The sequence below is a fragment of the Primulina huaijiensis genome, chromosome 7 (assembly GCF_012295235.1).
Source record: "Primulina huaijiensis isolate GDHJ02 chromosome 7, ASM1229523v2, whole genome shotgun sequence".
NCBI classification, from domain to species: Eukaryota; Viridiplantae; Streptophyta; class Magnoliopsida; order Lamiales; family Gesneriaceae; genus Primulina; species Primulina huaijiensis.
Genome location: NC_133312.1, coordinates 650,764 through 673,248, shown reverse-complemented (window position 1 = coordinate 673,248; position 22,485 = coordinate 650,764). Strand labels below are relative to the sequence as shown.

Sequence of the window (22,485 nt, the reverse complement as noted above, 5' to 3'; positions counted from 1 at the left end):
TTACTATTGAGGGGATTTTGTGACGCAGATTGGGCTCGGTGTTCAATCACGAGACGATCTGTAACTGGTTATTGTATTTTTCTTGGAGGATCTCTTATTTCGTGGAAGACCAAGAAACAAGCAACAACCTCAAGGTCCTCGGCAGAATCAGAATATCGTGCTATGGCTTCTATAACATGTGAGCTTACTTGGCTTAGGTATTTGTTAGATGATCTACAGGTACAACATCCACAACCAGCAAAACTGTTCTGTGATAGTAAGGCAGCACTGCATATTGCAGCAAATCCAGTTTACCATGAACGAACAAAACATATAGAGATTGACTGCCATGTTATTAGAGAACGTATTCAGTCAGGTGCCATAGAAACTGCTCATGTTTCATCGAGCTGTCAACTTGCTGATATATTTACTAAACCTCTCAGTTCATCAACTTTTCATTCTCTCCTTAACAAGTTTGGTGTTCTCAATATACACACTCCAACTTGAGGGGGAGTGTTACGAGAAAGAAAATCTGCTAGATTATAGGAATAATATTTTCTATTATAGGAATGTATATATTAGTCAATAATTGTAATTGATTCTGTATATTATGTTTCCAAAGATAGCGTAACTTATGCCCTGTATATATTCATGGTTGCTCTCTGTAGTAAAGACACAGAAATTCTTCCAATATTCACTTCTTTCAAATTCCTATGTTTTTTTTTCTCATATTCAATATAAATTAAAGTGACAAGACACACGTGCAATGCAACAAATATCATTATTTCATCACTTGTAAAATTTAAGCAACATACAGTCCTAATTAACACAAAACACACAAACCACACCAAGTAAATTTTTCTTGAGAATCCACACAACAAACACAATACACATATACATACATGTATATATGTGGGTGTGCGCGCGCTCGTATGTGAGAGTCAAACACCACAGTAGGATTTGATAGCACACTCAAGTCTCCTGTTCTCTTCTTTGCTGAAAAAATCAAGAAACTTGAGATGATCAAACGGCTTATACAGCAAGGGATGATGGTCATCGATGAATTCTTGAGGTGTTTGAACTATATTTTCCATGAATGAGAACTGTGCAATGGAATATCTTGCTTCTTTGCCTTCCATAGTTACTCTGTGATGGGGCAGAGATGGGGTGATTTTATCCGATTATTGCTCCATGCCTGCTCACGATATATGTTCAAGTTAAATTTACTTGGATTCTGTCAATTTTTTTTAACATATAGAGCCTTCAAAGAGATTATATGAATGCAGTAACTTGAAAAATGAATATGAAATATATATTAGATAACTCCCAAGAAATGGACTGACCATAATCGCATCGCCAGCCATAACGACAATGGATGAAGGGCAAAGCTCAACACCAAACCACTCCCCATCTTCGGCTTTAATTTCCAGGCCATTGACTTGATTTTGATGAATCGTGGACAAAAAACTCTTGTCCGTGTGAGAGACAAAGCCCATTTTGTTCTCGTGGGTCTTAGGTTCCCTATATTTCATGACCCGACACAGAAAATTCGCAGATCCGACGTGGGACTCGTAGTGTTTGTCCACTCCATAACTCTCGAACACCATTTTAGCCACCGTAAGTTCTAGTTCTGCTGCTAACTTTGTGTACACGAGGAGATTTTCACTGAAAATCAAAGATCAGTAACTAAGCTAAAACCTAGACATACAATAACGGAGATCTGCAATATTAGTACTGGAAAAATATACCTGAATCCGTTATTTCCGACGTTCGGCCACATGACTTCCACAAAATGTTGAATCCCTTCAACTGTATTAGCGTTATCAATTCCCATGCTTTCGTAGAGAGGAACAAAAGGGATTTGCCCTACATATCCATACAAAGGCTTAGAGGATTTGTTTTGAACTTTGGTTTCAGTTGGAAGATCAAACAACTCTTGTAATGCTTCGAAAACCCCATCATGCATTTCTTGGGTGATTTTATCGTAATTGGCAATGAAACAACCATATTTCTCTAAGGAAGAAACTACGTCCTCACATGATTTGGACCAAGATTCTGTCCCTTGTTTCATGTTTTCGTCGGTGAATTCAATGATTGGAAGTTTGTGAAGTGAGAGTGAACCCATGAATGCTTGTGTAGTGTGTTTTGGGTTTTAAGAAATGTTTCTTGAACAGTTGGCAGATGAATGAGGTCTCTCTTTAACCTTGTCCACGCATATATACAGTACTGGCGGCGTCACTCAGAGCCAAGGGGGGACAAGTTTTTAAGATTATTAACAATTTTAAAATTATCATTACAAGAGTGTGACTTTGGGTTTGATTTTATCGGTCGCAACTACTGAACATTTTATGTTACGGAAGATTATTAAGAATAGTTTTCGTAATCGAATGAGGGATGAATATTTTGAATGATAGTTTAATTAAAAATGATATATTTTGCAGCTTGTCGAATTAAGTTATTATTAATTATTTTCACAAAATGTTAAGTTGCACGGATCAATTGTAAGTTATATTTGAAATTTAAAAATATAATTTAAATTTCGTTATTATATTTATATTTTTGTTAGGTGATGATTATATATATGTTTAATTGGCTCGATTTTTTTGTTGTTACGACTCGTCCAAAAGTCCCATTCAATAGTTATTTTTTAAAATATTTCTCTATTTGAAATTTCAAATTATTAATCCCAAATCGAATTAGCAAAGATGTAAATATCTAATATGCTAGAATGTTGAGTTATATTGGCCAATTGATCACTCGAGAATTATTGAATATGTAATGTAAATGATTTTAATTTTAAAAAAAAAAGATATTTATCCCCGACAGGAGGTCAATATACATAAAATCTTATCTCTGACGCTTGTGGTCTCTTATTATTCCTGTCACTTGAATCAAAACAAAAAATTTTAAGAAACTTAAGAGAGAATAAATTCTAAATACTATAATTCAGCAAAGGAGACCAATTCCCCTATTACCTTTTCATCCTATTAATCCAATAACCCCAACAAAAACATCACGCATTTCGAGGAGAGGAGGGTTCTGATGATGCACTGGCTGTGTCACTTGAACCGCTAATAAAAGACTCGTTCGAAGATGACACAACGGGGATCTTAACAGCAGAGCGTTCCATATCTTTTTCCAGCTCCTCTTCTTGTCTGAGTGTCGTGAACTGACCATCCAAAGATTTGGCTGCTCCCAACCATGCAAGAACGATTACAAGAAGTATGCCTCCAAGGTAGGGAGTTGAGTTTGCGAGTGAACCAAAGGTTAAAATCATAAACTGTTGAATCAAAGCCCCGCCAGATTTCCCCAAAGGATTGCACACAACGTCGATTGCTGCTTTCCCTTTTACCTGATGAAAGAAAATATTCCGAGTTACTATAATTTTTCACCTCCATGCCTACTTATGCAGAAAGGGAGCGGGAGCTTGGCAACATGAATTTTAAGATTCTCATTAACTCCCCAATATGAAAAATTTTCTATACTTGAAGATACTAGTCCAATTCAAATATTTTGAACCATATAACAGCCTTGACATTAAAATTGTCGTGCCACATGGGCAAAAACACTTAGCAATAAGTAGGATTGTTGTTGTCCAACATATATGCAACGAAATCATACAGAAATAGTGGGTAATATAGGCAGCTTAATATTCAAACCTTGGTGTCCTCGTCAAGAGGAATGTAAGCCATTTCCTTGCATGGATCGAACAAGCTGTACTTTGCACTCTTGCTAAAAATGTTTTGCATGGCTCCTACGTACACAGCAGCTAAAAGTGGAGTCAACCCAAATTTGGCAAGAGCTGGAGCAAAAGGGTCGCCAAACAAAATCAGCGAGAAAAAACCAACTCCCGATAAAAGCAAGACAGTTGGTGTAATCTTAGCTGCTACGCCCCAGCCGTATTTGTTAAAGATCCATTGGCTCAATAACATCATTGTAAAAGTAGCTATCCCAGTGGCAGTCGAGAAGTCTCCCATGAAGGATGAATATTCATTTGGTGTCGGGAACTGTGAAATTCCAAGAAACCAATATAAAATAAATCAATAATATCAATTAGGTGCAAAGGGTGATGGCCTTGTTTAAAAGCTTACCTGAGCTTTCAGCTTCGATTTCCAAGTAACCTCAACAAGATTGATGCTGATACCATATGCCACGACCAAAGTTGCGAGATCTCTTATATATCTTGATGATACCAAGAACTTTAAGCTCTCCATTGTCCCCATCTTTGGCTTCTCCTGCAAGAGGAAATGTAATTCAAAATCTTGCACTACTAATAAGTGAGATCTAAACTAAGTCGAAATCTTTTAAAAAAAAAATACACACTAATGTCCTATGCCCAAGAGTAACTCAGGAGTTCATGGGAGTAAAATATTGTCGTGAACGAATACACCAATAGTAGAAGGGATGGTGCTCCATTTCATGAGGCATGAATCCTACGTGAACCCTTCCAGAAAATAGCAGCTCAAATTCTATTCTTTAAAGATTTTGTAAATAATTACCCTCTTCTTCTGACTACGGGTGGGAAGAGCAACATTACGATTCACCCACCAATAAAGGAAACAAATAGTAAGGCCCATCACTACAACGATACTCATCATTCCCTTCAGAGATATGGCCCAACCATCAACCCCGGGACCAAGGTTTTGTCTCATTTTCGAGAAATATTTCACGGTTCGACCGGAGAAAACAAGGGCGACATTTGCTCCAAGTCCGAACAGAGGATAGAATCTCTTGGCTTCATCAACAGTCGTAATCTGCAAGATAAGAAATCCAATGACTGTTAAATGATATGCATATTTATCTTCCAAACCACGTAATAAAGATAAAAGAGAAATAGGAACTGTACAAGTACATAACAAATTCCCCTATCCCTCATTTTGAGATGATTGCCATCTTGCGAACATCCTTAAAACATCAATAATAATGTGTCTAACAGAAAAAAAATAAGCATTAAAAAAGATTGATTTTAGCAAATTTGTTAAGGAAAGCAAATGAAACCCCGAACGATAACCTACAAACTTAGTTCAGCTGGAAGTAAATCACTAAATACATTAAACTACTAAGCACTAGCCAACCCATGCTAGTTTCGATGCCTAAATTAAGACTTCACTTGACCAAATCAATATTTTTAAAAATAATTACGAGCCACTTTAGAACCAAATATAGAAATCAACTACAAATCCATTTCAGGATACTTCATCCTTTCATGCAGTAGAATGAAACCAATTTAAAAGCCAAGAAGCAATTGAGGAAGAGTCAACAACCAACAAGGAACACTCAAGGACTACAGCATACACCTTCAACATTTTCCAAAGTATCCAGATGACCAATATAATATTATCCATATCCAACTATAGTAAACTTCTGTCACAATACCCAAAAAAGTAACCACGAGGAATTAACAAATAGATCACTTTGTCAATCATTCTTACAAGCAAAAGGAGGGATCTTGAATCAATTCATGAAAGCCAACCATTGATGGTTCAAATAAGTACACATATTATCCTCACAAATTAGATCATTGGTACGAGTGTAACTATCAGTTATTAGATTGCGCTGAAAAAAACTATTTCCGAGTGAAACCATTACCTGGTTAGCCAACCCCCAAAACAGAACTGAAACAACCACACTTCCCCACAGCTCAGCCATAACATAAAACAAGCAGAAACTCCATATCCTCATGATTGCAAGCGGCCCAAGAAACCTTGGACCCAAAGTATTCAGAAGCTTATCAGCAAGAGCGGTGGGATGGAAATACTGACTAAGAGGATACAACACAAATCCAAATGCCCCAAAAAAGGCAATGAATGGGAAAATCACAGTATAAAAAAGAGCCTCCTTTGACAACACATTAGCCAATTTAGTATACAGAATCATGAACCCAATAGCCAGAGGCAAATTCACCCATGTTTTGAGGAAAGGAATGATTTCTGCACTAGATCCTTTGGCTGTCACCACCAAAACATCTTTAGTATCCCTGAGAATTGTATAATTAAATAAAATACAGAAAAACATCAAGCCAAGTGGTATAATTTTCTTGAGGGTAGCGAGCTCAACACCCATAAACTTGGGTGGTTCTTTCTCTCCATAAAAAGACTGCCCATCTGCCGAAGCCGCTGCAGCCTCAGCCCTGGGGAAATTTCTTGACTTTTGACCAACTAATGGAAGTTTGGTGACTTGGAATTTGGAAGACCCGTTTGCCGAAAACAAAGGAGGGAGAAATGTTCTTGGTTTTAGTAAAGGATTTGTGGGGTTGAATCTATACCTTAAATCCTGTGATGGTGGTGGTGGTAAAAAAGCTCTGATTCTAGGATTTGCAGGCAAAGAAATAAGCCCTTTTGATTGTAAAACAGCTTGCATTTCTCCACACGTCTACTCTTTCTCTCAACTCTTTTCTTGTTTCTACAAAAAGCTCCTAATAGAAACTCGAAAAGGCGCGATTTTTATGAAACTGAATATGAGAGAAAGGGCGGTGTGGAGATGGAGATAAGGTTCGGTGATATGCCGAGAAAGATAGTTTTCCTTCTTTTTCTTTCAAGGGTTTGGTAATCTATACATATTTATGCACCCAGCGGCCAGCTACCAGAAAATAATTTTAAGACCCAAAAAAAAAAAATCACCTTCTTTTTTATTATAGAAAAAAATGATGTCGGATAATTTCCAAACAGGGTATATTCAATACTCCCTAAAGAAATGATTTTTGATACCGACTAACCTAAAGCTCTGATAAATTCTAAACTCGAATAAAGATGGCATAAAAAATATCTTCTGTAAAAGAGTATCTCCAAAGAATCAAACCCATATAGGAAGAGAATCATCAATCATGTGAAGAAAAAAGGGACAACAGAGACCCGCCCCCAGATCGGACGAAAGTACACAAATGCCTCTTTAGATATTTATTTTTTTGTTACAAATTGAGTCTCCGATATCTTAACATTTGAAATTTTGATATCAAATGAGCTATAAGTTGGTATTAATATTTAATATCTTATTTGACTGCTATTTATATATTTCTCCATAATTCCCCGTGCATGAATAAAGCACTAGAAAATCAACCAATTTTTAACAACAGAAACATATTCATGTTAAATAAATCACAATAAATTGCATTAAAAATGACCAGACATGTGATTTTAGCTTTTATANCTTGATTCGTCCATCAAACATTTATAATCACTACGGACAGACGATAATTTAATCGATTGAATTTAACATATGAACATCATTTAAGTAAAGAAAAACGAAATCAAATTGAGATAGGCTATGTCGGGGACCCAAAAGCGAAGGTCGAAACCATTATTTGATTTCTTCATACAAATTAGTCAAATGTCATAATTGGCAGCCACTGCCCCTCTAATATTCCTTCATTTTCTTTTGGAAAAATGGAAATTTCATTTTGTCATATAGACCCGAGTTGAACGTCGACTTTTTTTTGGGTAAATCACATAGATATTTTCAAAATCATTTCGTCAACTTAAAATTTTTATACAAAAACTAATGTGAAACTGTCTTATAGATCAATTTTATGAGTTGGATATCCTGTTTAGGTCATTCCTGAAAAAATATTTTTTTATTTTAAATATGGCAGAGTTAACACATTTCACAAGATACGTCAGTCCATCTCATAAGAAACTTACTCAATTTTTTTTATATGCACCACAATATATATTTTTGTTAGGAGGAAGGTATTTTTAAAATACGGTGTGTCGAACCAAATACATTTATAATATGCTTTTTTTCTTTAAAAAAATAAAATAAAACTAACTTAAGGTTGTTTATTACGAAGTGGGCTTTTACTCCATAATCAGCGGCAATTCAGCTGAGGCCCAAATAAACAACGGCCCACGTATTCATTAATTTGATTAGAAAATGGTTCTTATAATGTTATCATTTATCCGATCAAAAAATGAAATCGAAATTATATCAAATTTATTCATTAATCAATCCATGAAAGAAGTTTCTGATTAATACCAGATCCACGATAAAATTGCATTTTTTTGCTCAGCATATTTATGTTTTTGTGATTTTTGTTATTTATATTGTCAAATGAAAGTATAATTTTTTTCGTATGCAGTTTGTGTCACATTAGTGGCATGGTTCGATCGTTTTCTCAGCAAAGATAATTAGACTTTGTCAGACTGGGTTGTTGACCGGTTTTGACCGTAAAAATGGTTATCAAACTTTGTCCAGACTCGTGAGTAATTTTTGATCAAATCAGTTGAACTGACCAGTCCGATTTTAAAAACCCTGTATGTATCATGTATGTATGTTCACACATTATATTATGTCCTAAGATAATGCTCTGTTCGGCTGTAACTGCGGCTGCGTATTTTTTGTGCTTGATCGATGATTAATGGAATCACTTCCTATAAAAACATAATTAATTTCTGAATAAAGGCCGCATTGTGCTGGCACCGTTTTGCTTGAATTTATAATTAGATTTACAAGATACTTAGATAATATTTGATTATATCATCAATATTTTTAAAATTTTTTTTTTAAACATTAGCATATCATAATTTTTTAAAAGGGCCATATCATCAATTTATATTATTCAATTGATCATAATAAATTATATAATTCTGAGCAGATATATTTAATTTTTTATTATTATCTAGATCAAGAACTTGATCAAGATAAAGTTGGAGAAAACAATTGCCTTTTGATAAAGAAAAAAAATGTGAAATCACTTTAGAGGAAAAAAAAAGTATAATGTTTTTAGAACATATAAAAATATTGTTTTTTTTAAAAAAAATAGTGTTTTGACTTTTCTAATTTAATAATTAATAAAATAAAAATAAGATTGATATTTTTTTTTTATGTTTGAGGAACATCGTATGGGTCGACAAACTTCTTTACATGTTCGTTTGGTGAGAAATCGATAGGACTGACATCTTATGTATTTTACTTCTTAGTTCCGTCTTCTTCGGTAACATCGATAAACCAGATCTTCGGGAGACTCTTCAGCCGATTTTGAAGTCCATCTCTTCACATGGCTTCATGTAAGTTCACCTCTCTCTTCTTCTCGCCTTAAAATCTACGTCGCCCAACATCTTACTGTTCAAATAATTGTGCAGAGTGCAGTGTGCATCTATGGCCTATATGCCCTGATTTTTTGATCATGGGGATGTAAACCGATGGTGTTTTCGTTTTATGTGTGATTCTGTAATGGGTTTCTTTTTCCTTGATTTTGGGACTAGTACTCCCTCGCTTTTCAGATTCGATTTTTTTTTATTAATTGAATTGTATCTGGAACGTGCATTCTTTGAAATTACCTTATATATTTTTAAAAAACTTTATGAGGGAATAAGAAGAGTGGATGTCTAAAATTGTTTCAATTACTGCCCATATGTTTGGTGTTTTTGCGGAATGCGATGTTGCTCTTTCATGTTAATATTTTGTGTCAGGCGGTTTGGGTGCTTCCGGCCTTAAGATTACAAACTTGGAATTGGGGTGTGTTAGACCCAAACTGGGCAAATTGCAGCCTTTGCATTGTTTGACTTCGAAGACTGTTGGATTTGATGATTTGAGACTGTCAAACAGATCAAGGAATCCAGTAATCCGATGCTCAGCTTCTGGCACTGATGGTAAGTTCATTTGTTTATATGCTTGGTTATGGTTCGTATGACCAACTCTCTTGCACTTATACGACTGAGGTTCTGACTGAAACAATGGTTATATTAGTAAGTAAACGATGTCAATGGTTTGACCAACAAATTGGTGTTATACGCTCTCTTGTATTTATTGGATTCTCGCCCTCGAAACATGGTAGACATCAGACAATCTAGTTGTAGAGGGTTTGAAACGTGCCAATTTATTTATTAAGAGGGACAATTTGATTGAATTATATCAATGTTAATGTTATGTATATTATGTAAACAATATTTTTTGCTGCTCTTTGTGCTATATGCTCTCTCATGTATTTATTGGATTCTCCATTATTCACTTCGTACATTGGAGACATGCCAAACATCTAGGTAATGTAATTGTAGAGGATTTGAAACTCTTGCCATTTTTTAGGAGGAACTGTTTCATCGGGTGAAAATGAATGTTATGGTCATTTCTGAGTAAAATTTATGTGGTTTGTTGTTACATTCTTAAAGTTGTTTCTTGGACTTTGTTTAAGGCTTGGATAAAGGGACATAGTCAGTCAACCTGTTGCATCTTGCGAGCCACTTCTGTTCTCTTTACAGACTTGTACTTCACTTCCTGAAAACGTTTGTACATAATATAGTTCAATAGTTGAAAAAGAAAATAGCAAAAGAAAAAAGAAAAAGAAACTGGTGAAAGAAGTTGGGAGAGAGAGGTGTGTATTTGAGGCTGTTTTGTTTGTCCGTACTACAGGTGTAGAAATCTAGTCAAAATTCAATAATGTGCCACTTACTTTCTATCGCAACCTCTTGCTATTTCTCTCATCTTCTTTTCATTTTCATAATTGTGTTTTGACGAATGACAGCTACTGCAAATTTGGAAGATAATTCCGTAATAGTTAAATCATCTGATGAAGTAAGCCAACTCATTCCCAATCCATTCGAGGTGAGTTGTTATTTTCATGGCCAGTGTCTCGATCCCTTTCCATTCACTATGATGTTATCGGTTTATTTCCTATTTTATGGTATCATGTAGTTCCTTGGAAAAAAGAGATCGACTTATACAGCTTTACAAGTTGAAGTTATATATAAAATGTTGGTACTGTGGTGTTCTGTGACACAAAAATCTTGACTAGAAATTTTAAATGAACAATCACAAATCGTTTATACTGCCCCGTTGTTTTACTTTTTCGAAGAATAGAAAATAAATTTGCGGATGAATTAGTACTGGTAGTACATTTTTTATTGAGACTCATCCAATGTGATTCAAGTTCGGGGTTTAAAAACTCGGAAGTATCTACATTAACATATTGTAATATGCGACTTTTCACTGGATTACAAACATTTGATTTGTTTGTTCATTCTCATCAATTTTGAAACAGTAAAAATGTGCTCCTGCTCTATTTGATTATCTACTCTTAAGCACCAGATGCACTGAAACTTAAGCACAAGTGCATAGTTGGTGACAAATTTGTGCTTTGCTGCATGCAATGATGGAAACCTTACTAAAAATCTTAATTTTTGCAGGTAGAGTCCCTTTTGACAGTGTTATGTGACACTACTTCCATCGCCGAGTTTGAACTTAAAGTAAGCTATTTTTATGCTTTCGAATCTTCAGCCTACTCATCCTCTCCATCACAATGTATTAAAACAGTATGACTGACTGAAACATACCACACTTGTTTTCTTGGGAAGCATCATTCCAACTTCAATAATACTATAATATAGAAAACAAAGTTCTGCTGATTCATGATTTCTTTGTCCCTTCTTTGCTGATACAAATTTTCATGATTAGCTCGGTGGATTTCGACTATATGTTACAAGAAACTTGGCTGGGCAAAGTGCGGCCCCACAGCCTCCTGTTTCTGCTCCAGTAACTGCTCACTCAGTTGTCGAGACACCTAATACGAATGGGTCGGCTTCATCACCATCTTTAGCCCTCTCCAAGCCAGTGCCCTCCTCTTATGGTGTTCAGACTTTGCTTGATAAAGCGGCAGATGAAGGCTTGGTGATACTTCAATCTCCAAGGGTGAGGATTTAAGAAACTATCAGCAGTAATGTCATTATTTTGTTGAAATTTGTCATAAGTTTATACCTGACGCAGGTTGGTTATTTTCGGAGATCGAGAACCATTAAAGGGAAGAAGGCTCCTCCATCTTGCAAAGAGGTACTACTGGTGGTACATTATATGCTGCTTGAGCGAATATTTCCCATGTATGTCATTATGAAACCCATGATGAATTTATATCTAGTTAGTTCATATGTGCGTGATGAACATCCACTCAATTTGGTAGATGTACCAATAAATGTTGTATAAAACTCGAAGCGCTTTCTTCTTCGTCAGATCTCATCGGTTATGAGTTTACCAGTTATTTTTGCTTTTCACAGAAAGATATAGTGAAGGAAGGGCAGGTGCTCTGCTATATTGATCAACTAGGTGGCGAGATCCCAATCGAGGTTCTCACTTGGCTTTGATCTCCATTGGCACTTTGTATTTATATACAACTTTTCTTGTTTTGATAATGATTAAACAAATTCTTTCACTTTCGCCAACTTCTATCATTTCCATTTCTAGTCTATATTCTTGCTGTAATTTGAATAAAAAAATCATTCATTTCATGTATGCTGTGAATACCTCACTTAATCCTGATTTTTCTTGAATCTTTTTCAGTCTGACATATCTGGGGAGGTCGTTAAGATTCTCAAAAAAGATGGAGGTATGCAATGTTCTTCCCCTTGCTGCTTTCTTGGTCCCCTCAGATAAAAAAAAATCAATTTCCTTATGTAATATTTTCAAAAATATATATTTAGTCCTTCAAAATATATCAAGTCCCTTTGGAAAACTAATTTATTGTGCATCGGTTGATAGTCTACTATAAAAGTTTCGGTTTCTTGAACTGGACAGATCCTGTTGGATATGGCGATGCACTTATTGCTGTGCTTCCTTCATTTCCTGGAATAAAGAAACTTCAGTAGAACATCGTCCCATGCGATGTTTAACCTTATTTTTTTGTGGCAACTGTAATTTTTTTATTCCAAGTGGATTGCTTCCGGGAAAGGGGTCGCAAAAATTTTCGTGGACACCGAAAAATTTCTTGTTCTTGAGATCAGACGGAATCATATGACATGATTGGCTGTATGCATGTTTAATTCGATTGTCTCCATATTTTTTTTAGAAAAATAGAATAACTAGATTAGACTATTTTTTTAAAAAAAAATCGTATAGGATATTTAAATTGATGATATGCCTCTTTTAAAAAATTATGATATGCTAATGTACAAAAAAAAATTTAAAAATTGATGATATAATCAAATATTATCTGACTATCTTGTAAATCTAATAATTATAAATTCAAGCAAAACGGTGCCAGCACAATGCGGCTTTTATTCAGAAATTAATTATGTTTCAAAACCAACCATATATAGGAAAAGTAGGCAAAAATTTGTGTGAGACGGTCTCACGGGTCGTATTTTGTGATACGGATCTCTTATTTGGGTTATCCATGAAAAAATATTACTTTTTATGCTAAGATTATTACTTTTATTGTGTATATCGGTATGATTGATCTGTCTCATTGATAAAAATTTGTGAGACTGTCTCACAAGAGACCTACGCTTGAATTAAAGAATTTAGATTTGAAAAGTATCTGAAGAGAATATCTAAAATGACTTTATATTGTTGGTATTTAATTGGAATCCTCTAAAATAACTTAAAAAATAACTATTTGGCATTTTAAATTCATGAAATAAATTTGTCAAAACAAAATAATAAATTTATTAATATAAATTTGGAATTTTTAACTTATAATTTGTTCATCCATCCAAATACCTGTCTGTCTAGTCTAGTTAACAAAATACGTCGTCCTATTTTCGTAACCAAATAAAAGATTGGATGATTTTATCTAAAAGAACTTTCCGTATGATAATTGATTAGTAAAGCTTTAGCATCGGGACAAAAGTTAGGGGTTTGCCCTTTCACCAACTCCAAGAACCATTTATTTATTTATTATTTATTATATGGGTTTGATTTCCAATTTACACCTTGAAGACTTTTTAATTCTGGATCGAGATTTATTAATTTGTCCCTAATTTCTTTAACACCGATAAAAAAAAATCAAGAATTAGTGTATCTCATAAGTCTATTATTTAAATAATTTACCTTTTTACTGGGTTAAATTAAAACCATTTCAATATAATTAATTTTAATTTGAAAAGTAGAGAGCTGGGTGAGATTTTTCTTAGGGTAGGAATCAGGGCTAAAGTTAAATTTTCAATACTAGTGTGTCGTTGTGATATTTATAAATTGTAGTAAATCAATAATATAAGGGGTGAGATGTAATTAACTTTCATTTTAGTACCACGGAATAATTGATAAAGGTACACAATTCGGGCGAGAAAAATCAACACTGGCATGTGGGGTCACATTTTAGTTCATGTGGGCACACGAAACCATGCGAATACCACCCTGTCCAGGTCTGAAACCTGCAACAATTATTGCTCACAGCCACCGTTGGTGGAAGTTGATGTCAATTGTCCACCCTATATACCTTGCTTCGAAATCTTGAAGAACCTCCGAATCCAAAACTTCTTGATTAAATGTGGAGCAATCTTCCCTTTGATTTAATAGTCAACATCTTCTCCTACCTGTCCCCGGATTCGTTCGCTTGTGCCAAAGCCGTCTGCCGGAGTTGGCATGATGCAGCCAAGGGTGCGTCAGAGTTGTCATCGTGCCACCGTCACCCGCCGTGGTTCTTGGCCTTGCCGACTCGCAGTAGAGGCCTTTCTTGGATTGCCCACAACCCAATCAGCAACAATTGGCATGTGTTGAGTCTTGACCACATCAGTTGCCCAGTTAGGCCTATTGCTACAATTGGTGGCCTGGTACTTTTGAGGGTCACGAGCTCTACATCCCTTAAGCTTGCCATATGCAACCCTTTTACCAGGCAGTTTAAACACCTTGGTATGCTAAATGTGACGAGAACCAATCCGGCTGTAGGAGTGGTGGAACATGATTTAAGCCATAAATTTTCGAATTTGGGTTTCAAGATATATGTGGCAGGTGGGATATCAGAGTTTGCCAGTGGCGGTGCAGTGTATCAACCAACCGTAGAAATGTACCAATCGAGTGATGACACATGGAAAAGAGTAAGCCTAATGCCGGTAGAATTTGCTGTGAGGCTAACAGTTTGGACACCAAATGAGAGTGTGTTTTCAGACGGGATACTGTATTGGATGACCTCCGCTCGGGCTTATTGTGTGATGGGATTCGAACTTGAGACGAATAAATGGAGAGAATTGAGTGTGCCTATGGCAGATAAGCTCGCATTCGCGACATTGGTGGCAAGAAACTGGAATTTGACCTTGGTTGGAGGCACTGACGTCAGAAATATATGTATTTGGGAGATAGGGAACGATGGTGTTTGGAGTCTCGTCGAGAAGGTACCAATTGAATTGGGAATTAGGCTTTTGGGAAGTGAGGGACATTGTGCTAGTGTTAAGTGTGTTGGCATTGATGGGGCAATTTGTTTGTATAGAGATATTGGGGCAGGGCTCATTGTTTGGAGGGAGGTTTTTGGTGAAGGGAAATGGGAATGGAATTGGATCGAAGGGTGTTCCCTCATTGGAGACAAACAAATTCAGAATTTCCCAATTAAAGGATTGTTGCTACAACCAAACTTTGCTTGTTCTACTTTTTTGAGTCGCTGAAAAATGTATGAACCTTTCTTTTGGTTGCAAGTATTTCAAGGATGATTGTTGCTCGGAATCGCAAGAAAATCTTGAACTTCCGTTATTTCATCCACCTTTTGGTTATTGAATTGCTAGAATTTGTCGTTCCTTTATTGAAGTCATGAGAAGAGACTGGCCAAATGAGAGCTGCTGTTTATATTTTGGAAGTAACTTGTATATTTGTTTCAGAGAATTTTTAAAATTCTGAGATTTTTTTCATTCAAAAAGAAGTACACTCCTTCAATAACCGTAGCCTGTTGTTGGCTACAAGATGCAGGCTCTCGAGTCACCAAGCAATCCCATTTCTTAGTGAACCGGTTAAATTCCAAAAACGTTATTATAAAAGTGAACCGGTTCAAACGATTTTTAATCGGTTTATGTATTTATGCTTAATTTTCGTTTTGATATATTACATATTAAAATGATTTCCTATTCATTGATTCAATGATGTAAAAACATAAATTTGATTTTGTATATTTATCTCTTTGCACTTTTTATATTCATATATATCATCGAAAGTTCAATTTTATTTATATATTCTTGTTTTTTTTTTAAAGAATTTCAGTCATTAATTTGATGCGTGCGACGCTGATGTGGCTAATGTGTGTGTAAAACAGTACCAACACTCTCAATGAAAAATTTATTAAAATTATGAAAAATTTCAAAAAAAATACATATATGAGATTGAACATATAAAATAGAAATAAAAAATAAATTTATGAAACAGAAATTATAGTTTTATTTTTTAATCATAAAATGGTAGATAGTAAAATTTTTGTTTAAATTGTATATATATTATGATAACTAGAACCTCAAGAAGTACAGAAAAGTTCCAACTAATGCATGAGACAAATTAGAAAATCAATGAACGTTTGTCATGGTTCAGACAATATGCCAAATAATTAAATTATTGCGTAACAAAACACAATTATGACTCTGGCCTTATTTGCTACCCGTGATATTCTTCTCCCCCCTTTGCCTCAGATTCTCAATCTTATCTTCTCAACAAAATCATATAAAAATTAGACTTTGTTTAACATAAACGACTGTATCACACATGAATGTGGAAGAGATACCTACGTATCTACCAACAAATCAAGAAGTCGATCGACTATGATATTCTTTAGTTTTGATACATTTGTTTTTTAAAAGAAAATTCAACTGTTCTACTTCATTTTATTATTTTTCGAATTTCCAAATCTACACATAAATGCCACATTCTAGCTCGTTTAAGAGAGGAACATCAGTTAATCACGCTTTCTTTAATTTTTGATATAATTATATCTCACTTGGTTTGAATATATTTATAGTGTTTTATTAAAAAAAATGTTGAGAAACATCAACTTTGATATTTATGTAAACATCGATAATATAATATTCACATGTATAATTTATATTATACTAAATATTTATGTAAACATCAATTATTGATATTCAAATGTACAATTTTTATATATTTTATTATATATAACAAAAAAATAACAGCGAGAACTAAGACCAAACCCACACTATATATAAATATTAAAAAAATAGAATAACTTCGCAGCCTTTGGGAAATATCTGGAGAACCCCCCGATAACCGAAACAGGGAAAGGACACTCCGAAGGGGGGAAGTGAGGAACCCCGAAATCGAAGAGAAGAGATACCGAAGCTGTTAAATCCGAATATCTGAAATTGATGGCTGGTTTGCAGAGATCGGAGGTGTCGTTTAGGAGGCAAGGCTCCTCGGGATTGGTGTGGGACGACAAAATTGTCTCTGGTGAGTTGAATCAGCTCGCACAGCCTAAACAGGAAAACAACAGCAAGGAAAATCAGCATGAAGGGAATGAATCGAAGAATGATGCGGTCACCTCTACTCCAGTAGCCGCCTCCGAGGATTCGGCGCGAGTTCCTGGACTGAAGATCGAGAGAAGCAGATCCAACGGCGAAGGAAGGGGGTTCAGGACCGGGAGAGTGTCCCCGGCGGTCGAGCCGCCGTCGCCGAAGGTTTCAGCTTGTGGGTTTTGCAGTGCATTTGGGAAAAACGAGAAGACGCGCCGCCAACGTTTGAAGCCCGTCAAGCGCGTGATGTGAGGGGTTCGCCGGCGGCGGGAGGTGGGATATGACGTGGGAAGGTGTACGACTTGTTTCGCCGGATTGAATCGAGGTGAATCTAGTTTATTGAATTTCGAAAATTCTACTCAATATTTTGCTTTTGTTAAATTTAAATATTTTATTGTTTTGTTTTGTTTTGTTTTGTTTTTGTGTCTCATTCAATTCTGGTTTCATATTTATTTTATTTGTATCCACTAAAAATAAATTATTTCCAATTTTTTTACTCTGGGTGCTTTATTTGCTTAATTATGTACAAAATAAATCTTATATTAGCATTTTTTATGCATTGTTTATTATCGGTTTATTACTTCTTTTATGTCGGTAAATATTAAATAGTTTGAGTTCAAACGAAAATCCAAAATAAGCCAAATTGAACAAAATGGATCATATTTTATCTATTTTGTCTAATAATTCAATTTGGCTTGAATTTTCATTAGAAAACAGATTTTTATTCATGTGACGAGTCAACATTGTTCATATTTATAATAAAAATAATCATTTTGACATTATTATTAGTATTTTTTGATAATGTTCCCAATGAAATATATATCTTATAAAATTGATATGTGAAATAGTTTTTTTTTAATAGTTTTAAAACATAGTTGAGTAACAAGATTTTGGTACGCAGCGTAGCGATGTCTGCGAGAAATGTCTTATACAAGACAATGATGATTTTGTTAGTTAACCAAATTTGAAGTCAAATAACTAACCCATTCACGTTTTATAGAAAGAAAGAGATTGATCGATAGATAAAATTATTATCAAAATAGGTTATGTTCGTCGAATAGGTGACTATATAAAATTAGTGGAATGAGTTGATAATTTGTTAATTAATTTTTTAAGTTAACTAATCATCATTATCACCCCTACATGATATTTCTTATATACATTTTATTTTATTTTGAAAACATATAGTAATTCTTTTTACATACTAGCTATTGTAACAATTATACTTGGAAAATTAATCATATCATCTTCTTATATTATATAGTACTAATCAAAAGTTATATTATTTGATTAATACAACAATTTCACAATTTATTGGGGAAAATAAATTCGAATTACTCATGATAATGTACCGTACTAACTTAAGGTAAATAATCTGGATTGTTTATTTCGATAAATTGAGTACTAGTTAAATTTTTTTGGTAAATTTATATCGATTTCTTTTTCCTGAAATATATGCTAAAAAGATCAAAGTTTAGAAAACATTGTTGAGTAGGTCTCTTGCGAGATGACCAAAATAAGATATCCATATCACAAAATATGACCTCGTGAAACCGTCTCACACAAGTTTTTGCCATAATTGTTTTGTTATTCATATTTTAGTTCTGTTATGTCATTTCGATTATTTGGATTTAAAAGTTCAAGCAATAACCAATCAACTAGCAAATTTTATACTAATTTGACTATATTTTAGACCGACTACATACTCGAATATTTAAAAAGAAATAAACATTAGAAATTTATAATATATGTAATAAATTTAACATTATCATTCTAAGTTATCTAGAATAAACATATTTGTTATTTTATGTAACATAACTATGCAAACATTGTTTTTTATTGTTTATTACGAGAGATCTAATGAAGAACTATAATATTTTGAATAATAAATTAAAAAAAATTCCGATCAAATCATTTAATAAATATTTTTTAACTACATGTATGATATTGTTCTAAAATATAAATATATAATGTTAGGCTCTACTGATAAGATTTGAACGTGGATCTGAGACTTACTTATCTCGAACAACGAATGTACAATGAAAAAGTTAAATCTACCTAAATAAAATAAAAAAACTATATGGAATCAGTGAAACTCATACCTGAAATCAACAAATCTCAATTTAATCATTGCATCAATGCTCCATCCACATTTAATAAATATTAATAAATATCTTGAGTGTACGATTCTTGTTGACAGTAAAATATTTTTCTGTGTCTGATAATTTAAATATTTTTTATAATCCTATATTACAAAATTTTTAAAAATATAAAAATATATTACTTTTAATATAACATCTAAGGACTAAATAATATTGTTAATTAATTAAATAGATAATTAACACGGCAAAAACTCGTGTGAGACGGTCTCACGGGTCGTATTTGTGAGACGGATCTCTTATCTAGGTCATCCATGAAAAAGTATTACTTTTTATGCTAAGAGTATTACTTTTATTGTGAATATGGGTAGAGTTGACCCGTCTCACGGTCGCACATGAGACTCACTCAATTAACACACTGGCCGAGAATAAAACCCTCGTTTGAATCACTATTCAACCAAAATGTCAAATCATTTATGATAAAGTATGCAGAGTGGCCACCGTATCCATACACCGAGTATCTCTCAAAGGAATCTTTGATGCTAATTTACCAATCAATTATTCTTCTAAATCTTGTTTTACCAATAAAATGAATTTATTTCTCCGGCGGCGTACCTCACACCTCGTAGCTCGTCGGATCTTAAGTGCCGTATCAAGCAAAGTGCACTCTTGGGGTAATAATTCCCGCCAACTCTGTGAATTGACTGCAAATCTCGAAGATCTGTCGCGGAAGAAATTCGAGGGTTTGGTGAGGTGTCCGGTGAATTACGTGCCGTTAACGCCGATTAGCTTTCTGGAGAGAGCTGCGAGGGTTTATGGAGATAGAACTTCGGTTGTGTACGGCAGCTACAGATGCAGTTGGGAAGAGACTCATCTGAGGTGTGTGAAGCTTGCCTCTGCGATGGCCCAGCTAGGGATTTCTGGATTCGACGTGGTAATTAACTTGGCTGTTTTCTAATATTGATCACTCACGTACGTTGTTGTGTGTCAAATGCTGAGAGGGAAAATGGTTTTCCTTAGCTGATTTTCTGTCTCTGCAACGCTTTATTTTCTCGATAATCTCTGAACACTAAAATCTTGGATTCTCAATGCTGTGCTCTTAGAACAGGTAGCAACCCTGGCCCCTAACGTACCAGCAATGCAAGAATTGCATTTTGCAGCGCCAATGGCCGGAGCAATTCTCTGCACATTGAACACTCGCCACGATTCCAATATGATTTCGATCCTGCTGCACCATTCCGAAGCCAAGATTATCTTTGTCGACCATCAATTACTTCATATCGCTCAGCAAGCATTCCATATTCTCGCTTCAGAATACAAAACCAAACCACCAATTCTAGTGCTCATCCCCGAACATAACAATCCATCTCCCTCGTGTGATATTCCCGATATCCATGAGTACGAGTCGTTCTTGGCTAGCGGAGATGGTGAATTTGTCGCCAGACGACCCGAAACTGAGTGGGACCCTATTAGTATTAACTACACTTCCGGCACTACGTCTAGACCAAAAGGGGTGGTTTATAACCATCGGGGCGCGTATATAAACGCACTTGCCACGGCGTCTATGCACGGGATGGGGTCTATGCCCGTCTATCTTTGGACAGTGCCGATGTTTCACTGTAACGGGTGGTGCCTTATTTGGGGGCTAGCAGCTTTGGGTGGCACCAACATCTGCCTTACGCAAGTTGAGCCTAAGGAAATTTTTAACAGCATCGTGCTTCACCATGTTACACATATGAGTGGAGCACCCACAGTATTAAACATGATTATTAATTCAAGCGATCAAAAGCAACTTCCTCACAAAGTCAACATAACGACCGGTGGTGCACCACCACCACCTTCAATCCTTTCCAAGATAGAAGAGCTGGGATTTCGGGTTTCACACTTGTATGGGCTTACGGAAGTTTATGGGCCTGGTACGTCATGCATATGGAAACCCGAGTGGGATTCTTTGCCTCAGGAGGAGCGGTTCAGGTTTAAAGCAAGGCAAGGAATGGAGCATTTTGGCTTGGAGGAAGTTGATGTGAAAGATCCCACTACCATGAAGAGTGTTCCAAAAGACGGCGCAACAATGGGTGAAATTATGTTTCGGGGGAACACGGTAATGAGCGGATACCTAAAAGACCTTAAAGCTACCCAAGAAGCCTTTGCGGGTGGATGGTTTAGAAGTGGCGATCTTGGTGTAAAACATGAAGATGGGTACATAGAAGTGAAGGACAGGTCAAAAGATATAGTAATCTCGGGCGGGGAAAATATAAGCACGATTGAAGTCGAAACAGTCTTGTACCGGCATTCAGCAGTTCTTGAAGCAGCTGTTGTAGCAAGACCTGATAACCACTGGGGGCAGACTCCCTGTGCATTTGTGAAGTTAAAAGATGGATTTGACGTTGATCCTCAAGATATAATGAGCTTTTGCAGGGATCATTTGCCTCATTATATGGCACCGAGGACCGTTGTTTTCGGCGATCTACCACGAACTTCAACTGGTAAGATTCAGAAGTACATATTAAGGGAAAAAGCTAGGGCCTTAGGCAGTCTTTCTTGAGCATCTCCCCATATGACCTGAGTTGACAAATCATGACAAATGCTCCTGAGGTTATGGGGTTACCTTTTCAATTGCCACCGGTGGCTGCGGTGGAAGATCTTCTGTTTTTGAGAAAACCCACCTTAAACTTGCCCTTTCGTTTTCGTTCCCTCTACCATGATCTTGAAAAACCACTCCGGCTTTTATCGAGTCTTTTGTATCGGCTACGTACGTAAGCAATTGCACCACAGTTGATAAATTTTTAAGATTCTTTCCTCTAAGAGAGCTCTGCTTTTGGATTTGGAGCCTAACGGTATCACCAAACAACACAACAAATACAGCATGAAGGTGGTTTCCGCCACATGTTATCAGAATCAACCGACGTTAGGCACTACATAATTTTCGTGGAGTAATTTTGAGTACTGAATGTATTTGAGCAAAACTTGCAATATTCGAAGCTCCGCTATGAATATCCACAAACCAGATATTGCCGCAATATAATTTATTCGAATACGAATGTTGAACATCCCCATTCTTAGAGTAAGCTGAAAAAATCTACTGCACTTCCACACGCTATAAACAAGAATCCACCAAAGCAAACCAATGTTTATATTTAATCTTTCTGCACAGAATGTTTAGTTTTTTTTTATTTTTTATTTCATGTTATAATCCAATATACTGAGTTGATTCTCATAAGTGCAGGGCTTATTCTAAAATTTAATTTAAAATACATTGGATTATATAT

At 35.3% G+C, this 22,485-nt stretch overlaps 5 protein-coding genes and 1 pseudogene across 6 annotated transcripts; 4 read left to right on the top strand and 2 right to left on the bottom strand.

Moving 5' to 3' along the window:
- Window positions 1-746: 746 nt before the first annotated feature.
- LOC140981479 (probable 2-oxoglutarate-dependent dioxygenase AOP1) lies at window positions 747-2,177 on the bottom strand (annotated as a pseudogene).
- A 646-nt stretch (window positions 2,178-2,823) lies between these two features.
- Window positions 2,824-6,750, bottom strand: LOC140980719 (plastidic ATP/ADP-transporter-like). The gene is made up of 5 exons (XM_073446742.1): window positions 5,569-6,750; window positions 4,479-4,733; window positions 4,071-4,214; window positions 3,639-3,986; window positions 2,824-3,331 (listed from the first exon to the last, which is right to left on the bottom strand). The coding sequence occupies exons 1-5, from the start codon at window positions 6,337-6,339 to the stop codon at window positions 2,993-2,995; spliced, it is 1,857 nt and encodes a 618-aa protein (XP_073302843.1). The 5' UTR covers window positions 6,340-6,750; the 3' UTR covers window positions 2,824-2,992.
- Window positions 6,751-8,815: 2,065 nt separating this feature from the next.
- LOC140980136 (uncharacterized) lies at window positions 8,816-12,727 on the top strand. Its single transcript, XM_073445823.1, has 9 exons — window positions 8,816-8,981; window positions 9,387-9,566; window positions 10,436-10,515; window positions 11,097-11,156; window positions 11,365-11,598; window positions 11,674-11,736; window positions 11,958-12,026; window positions 12,241-12,286; window positions 12,475-12,727. Exons 1-9 carry the CDS (start codon window positions 8,972-8,974, stop codon window positions 12,543-12,545), a joined length of 813 nt encoding a protein of 270 aa, XP_073301924.1. The 5' UTR covers window positions 8,816-8,971; the 3' UTR covers window positions 12,546-12,727.
- A 1,236-nt stretch (window positions 12,728-13,963) lies between these two features.
- Window positions 13,964-15,467, top strand: LOC140980186 (F-box/LRR-repeat/kelch-repeat protein At1g09650-like). The gene has a single exon (XM_073445891.1). The coding sequence runs from the start codon at window positions 14,166-14,168 to the stop codon at window positions 15,273-15,275; it is 1,110 nt and encodes a 369-aa protein (XP_073301992.1). The 5' UTR covers window positions 13,964-14,165; the 3' UTR covers window positions 15,276-15,467.
- Window positions 15,468-16,828: 1,361 nt separating this feature from the next.
- LOC140981010 (MAPK kinase substrate protein At1g80180-like) lies at window positions 16,829-17,694 on the top strand. Its single transcript, XM_073447215.1, has one exon. The coding sequence runs from the start codon at window positions 16,974-16,976 to the stop codon at window positions 17,367-17,369; it is 396 nt and encodes a 131-aa protein (XP_073303316.1). The 5' UTR covers window positions 16,829-16,973; the 3' UTR covers window positions 17,370-17,694.
- A 1,945-nt stretch (window positions 17,695-19,639) lies between these two features.
- On the top strand, window positions 19,640-22,264 carry LOC140981490 (butanoate--CoA ligase AAE1-like). 2 transcript variants are annotated; one of them, XM_073447903.1, is made up of 2 exons: window positions 19,640-20,150; window positions 20,325-22,264. In XM_073447903.1, exons 1-2 carry the CDS (start codon window positions 19,806-19,808, stop codon window positions 21,759-21,761), a joined length of 1,782 nt encoding a protein of 593 aa, XP_073304004.1. In that variant the 5' UTR covers window positions 19,640-19,805; the 3' UTR covers window positions 21,762-22,264. The 2 variants fall into 2 exon arrangements, with proteins under 2 accessions (XP_073304004.1, XP_073304005.1); XM_073447904.1 differs by having other exon boundaries at window positions 19,855-20,150; window positions 20,320-22,264.
- Window positions 22,265-22,485: the final 221 nt, after the last annotated feature.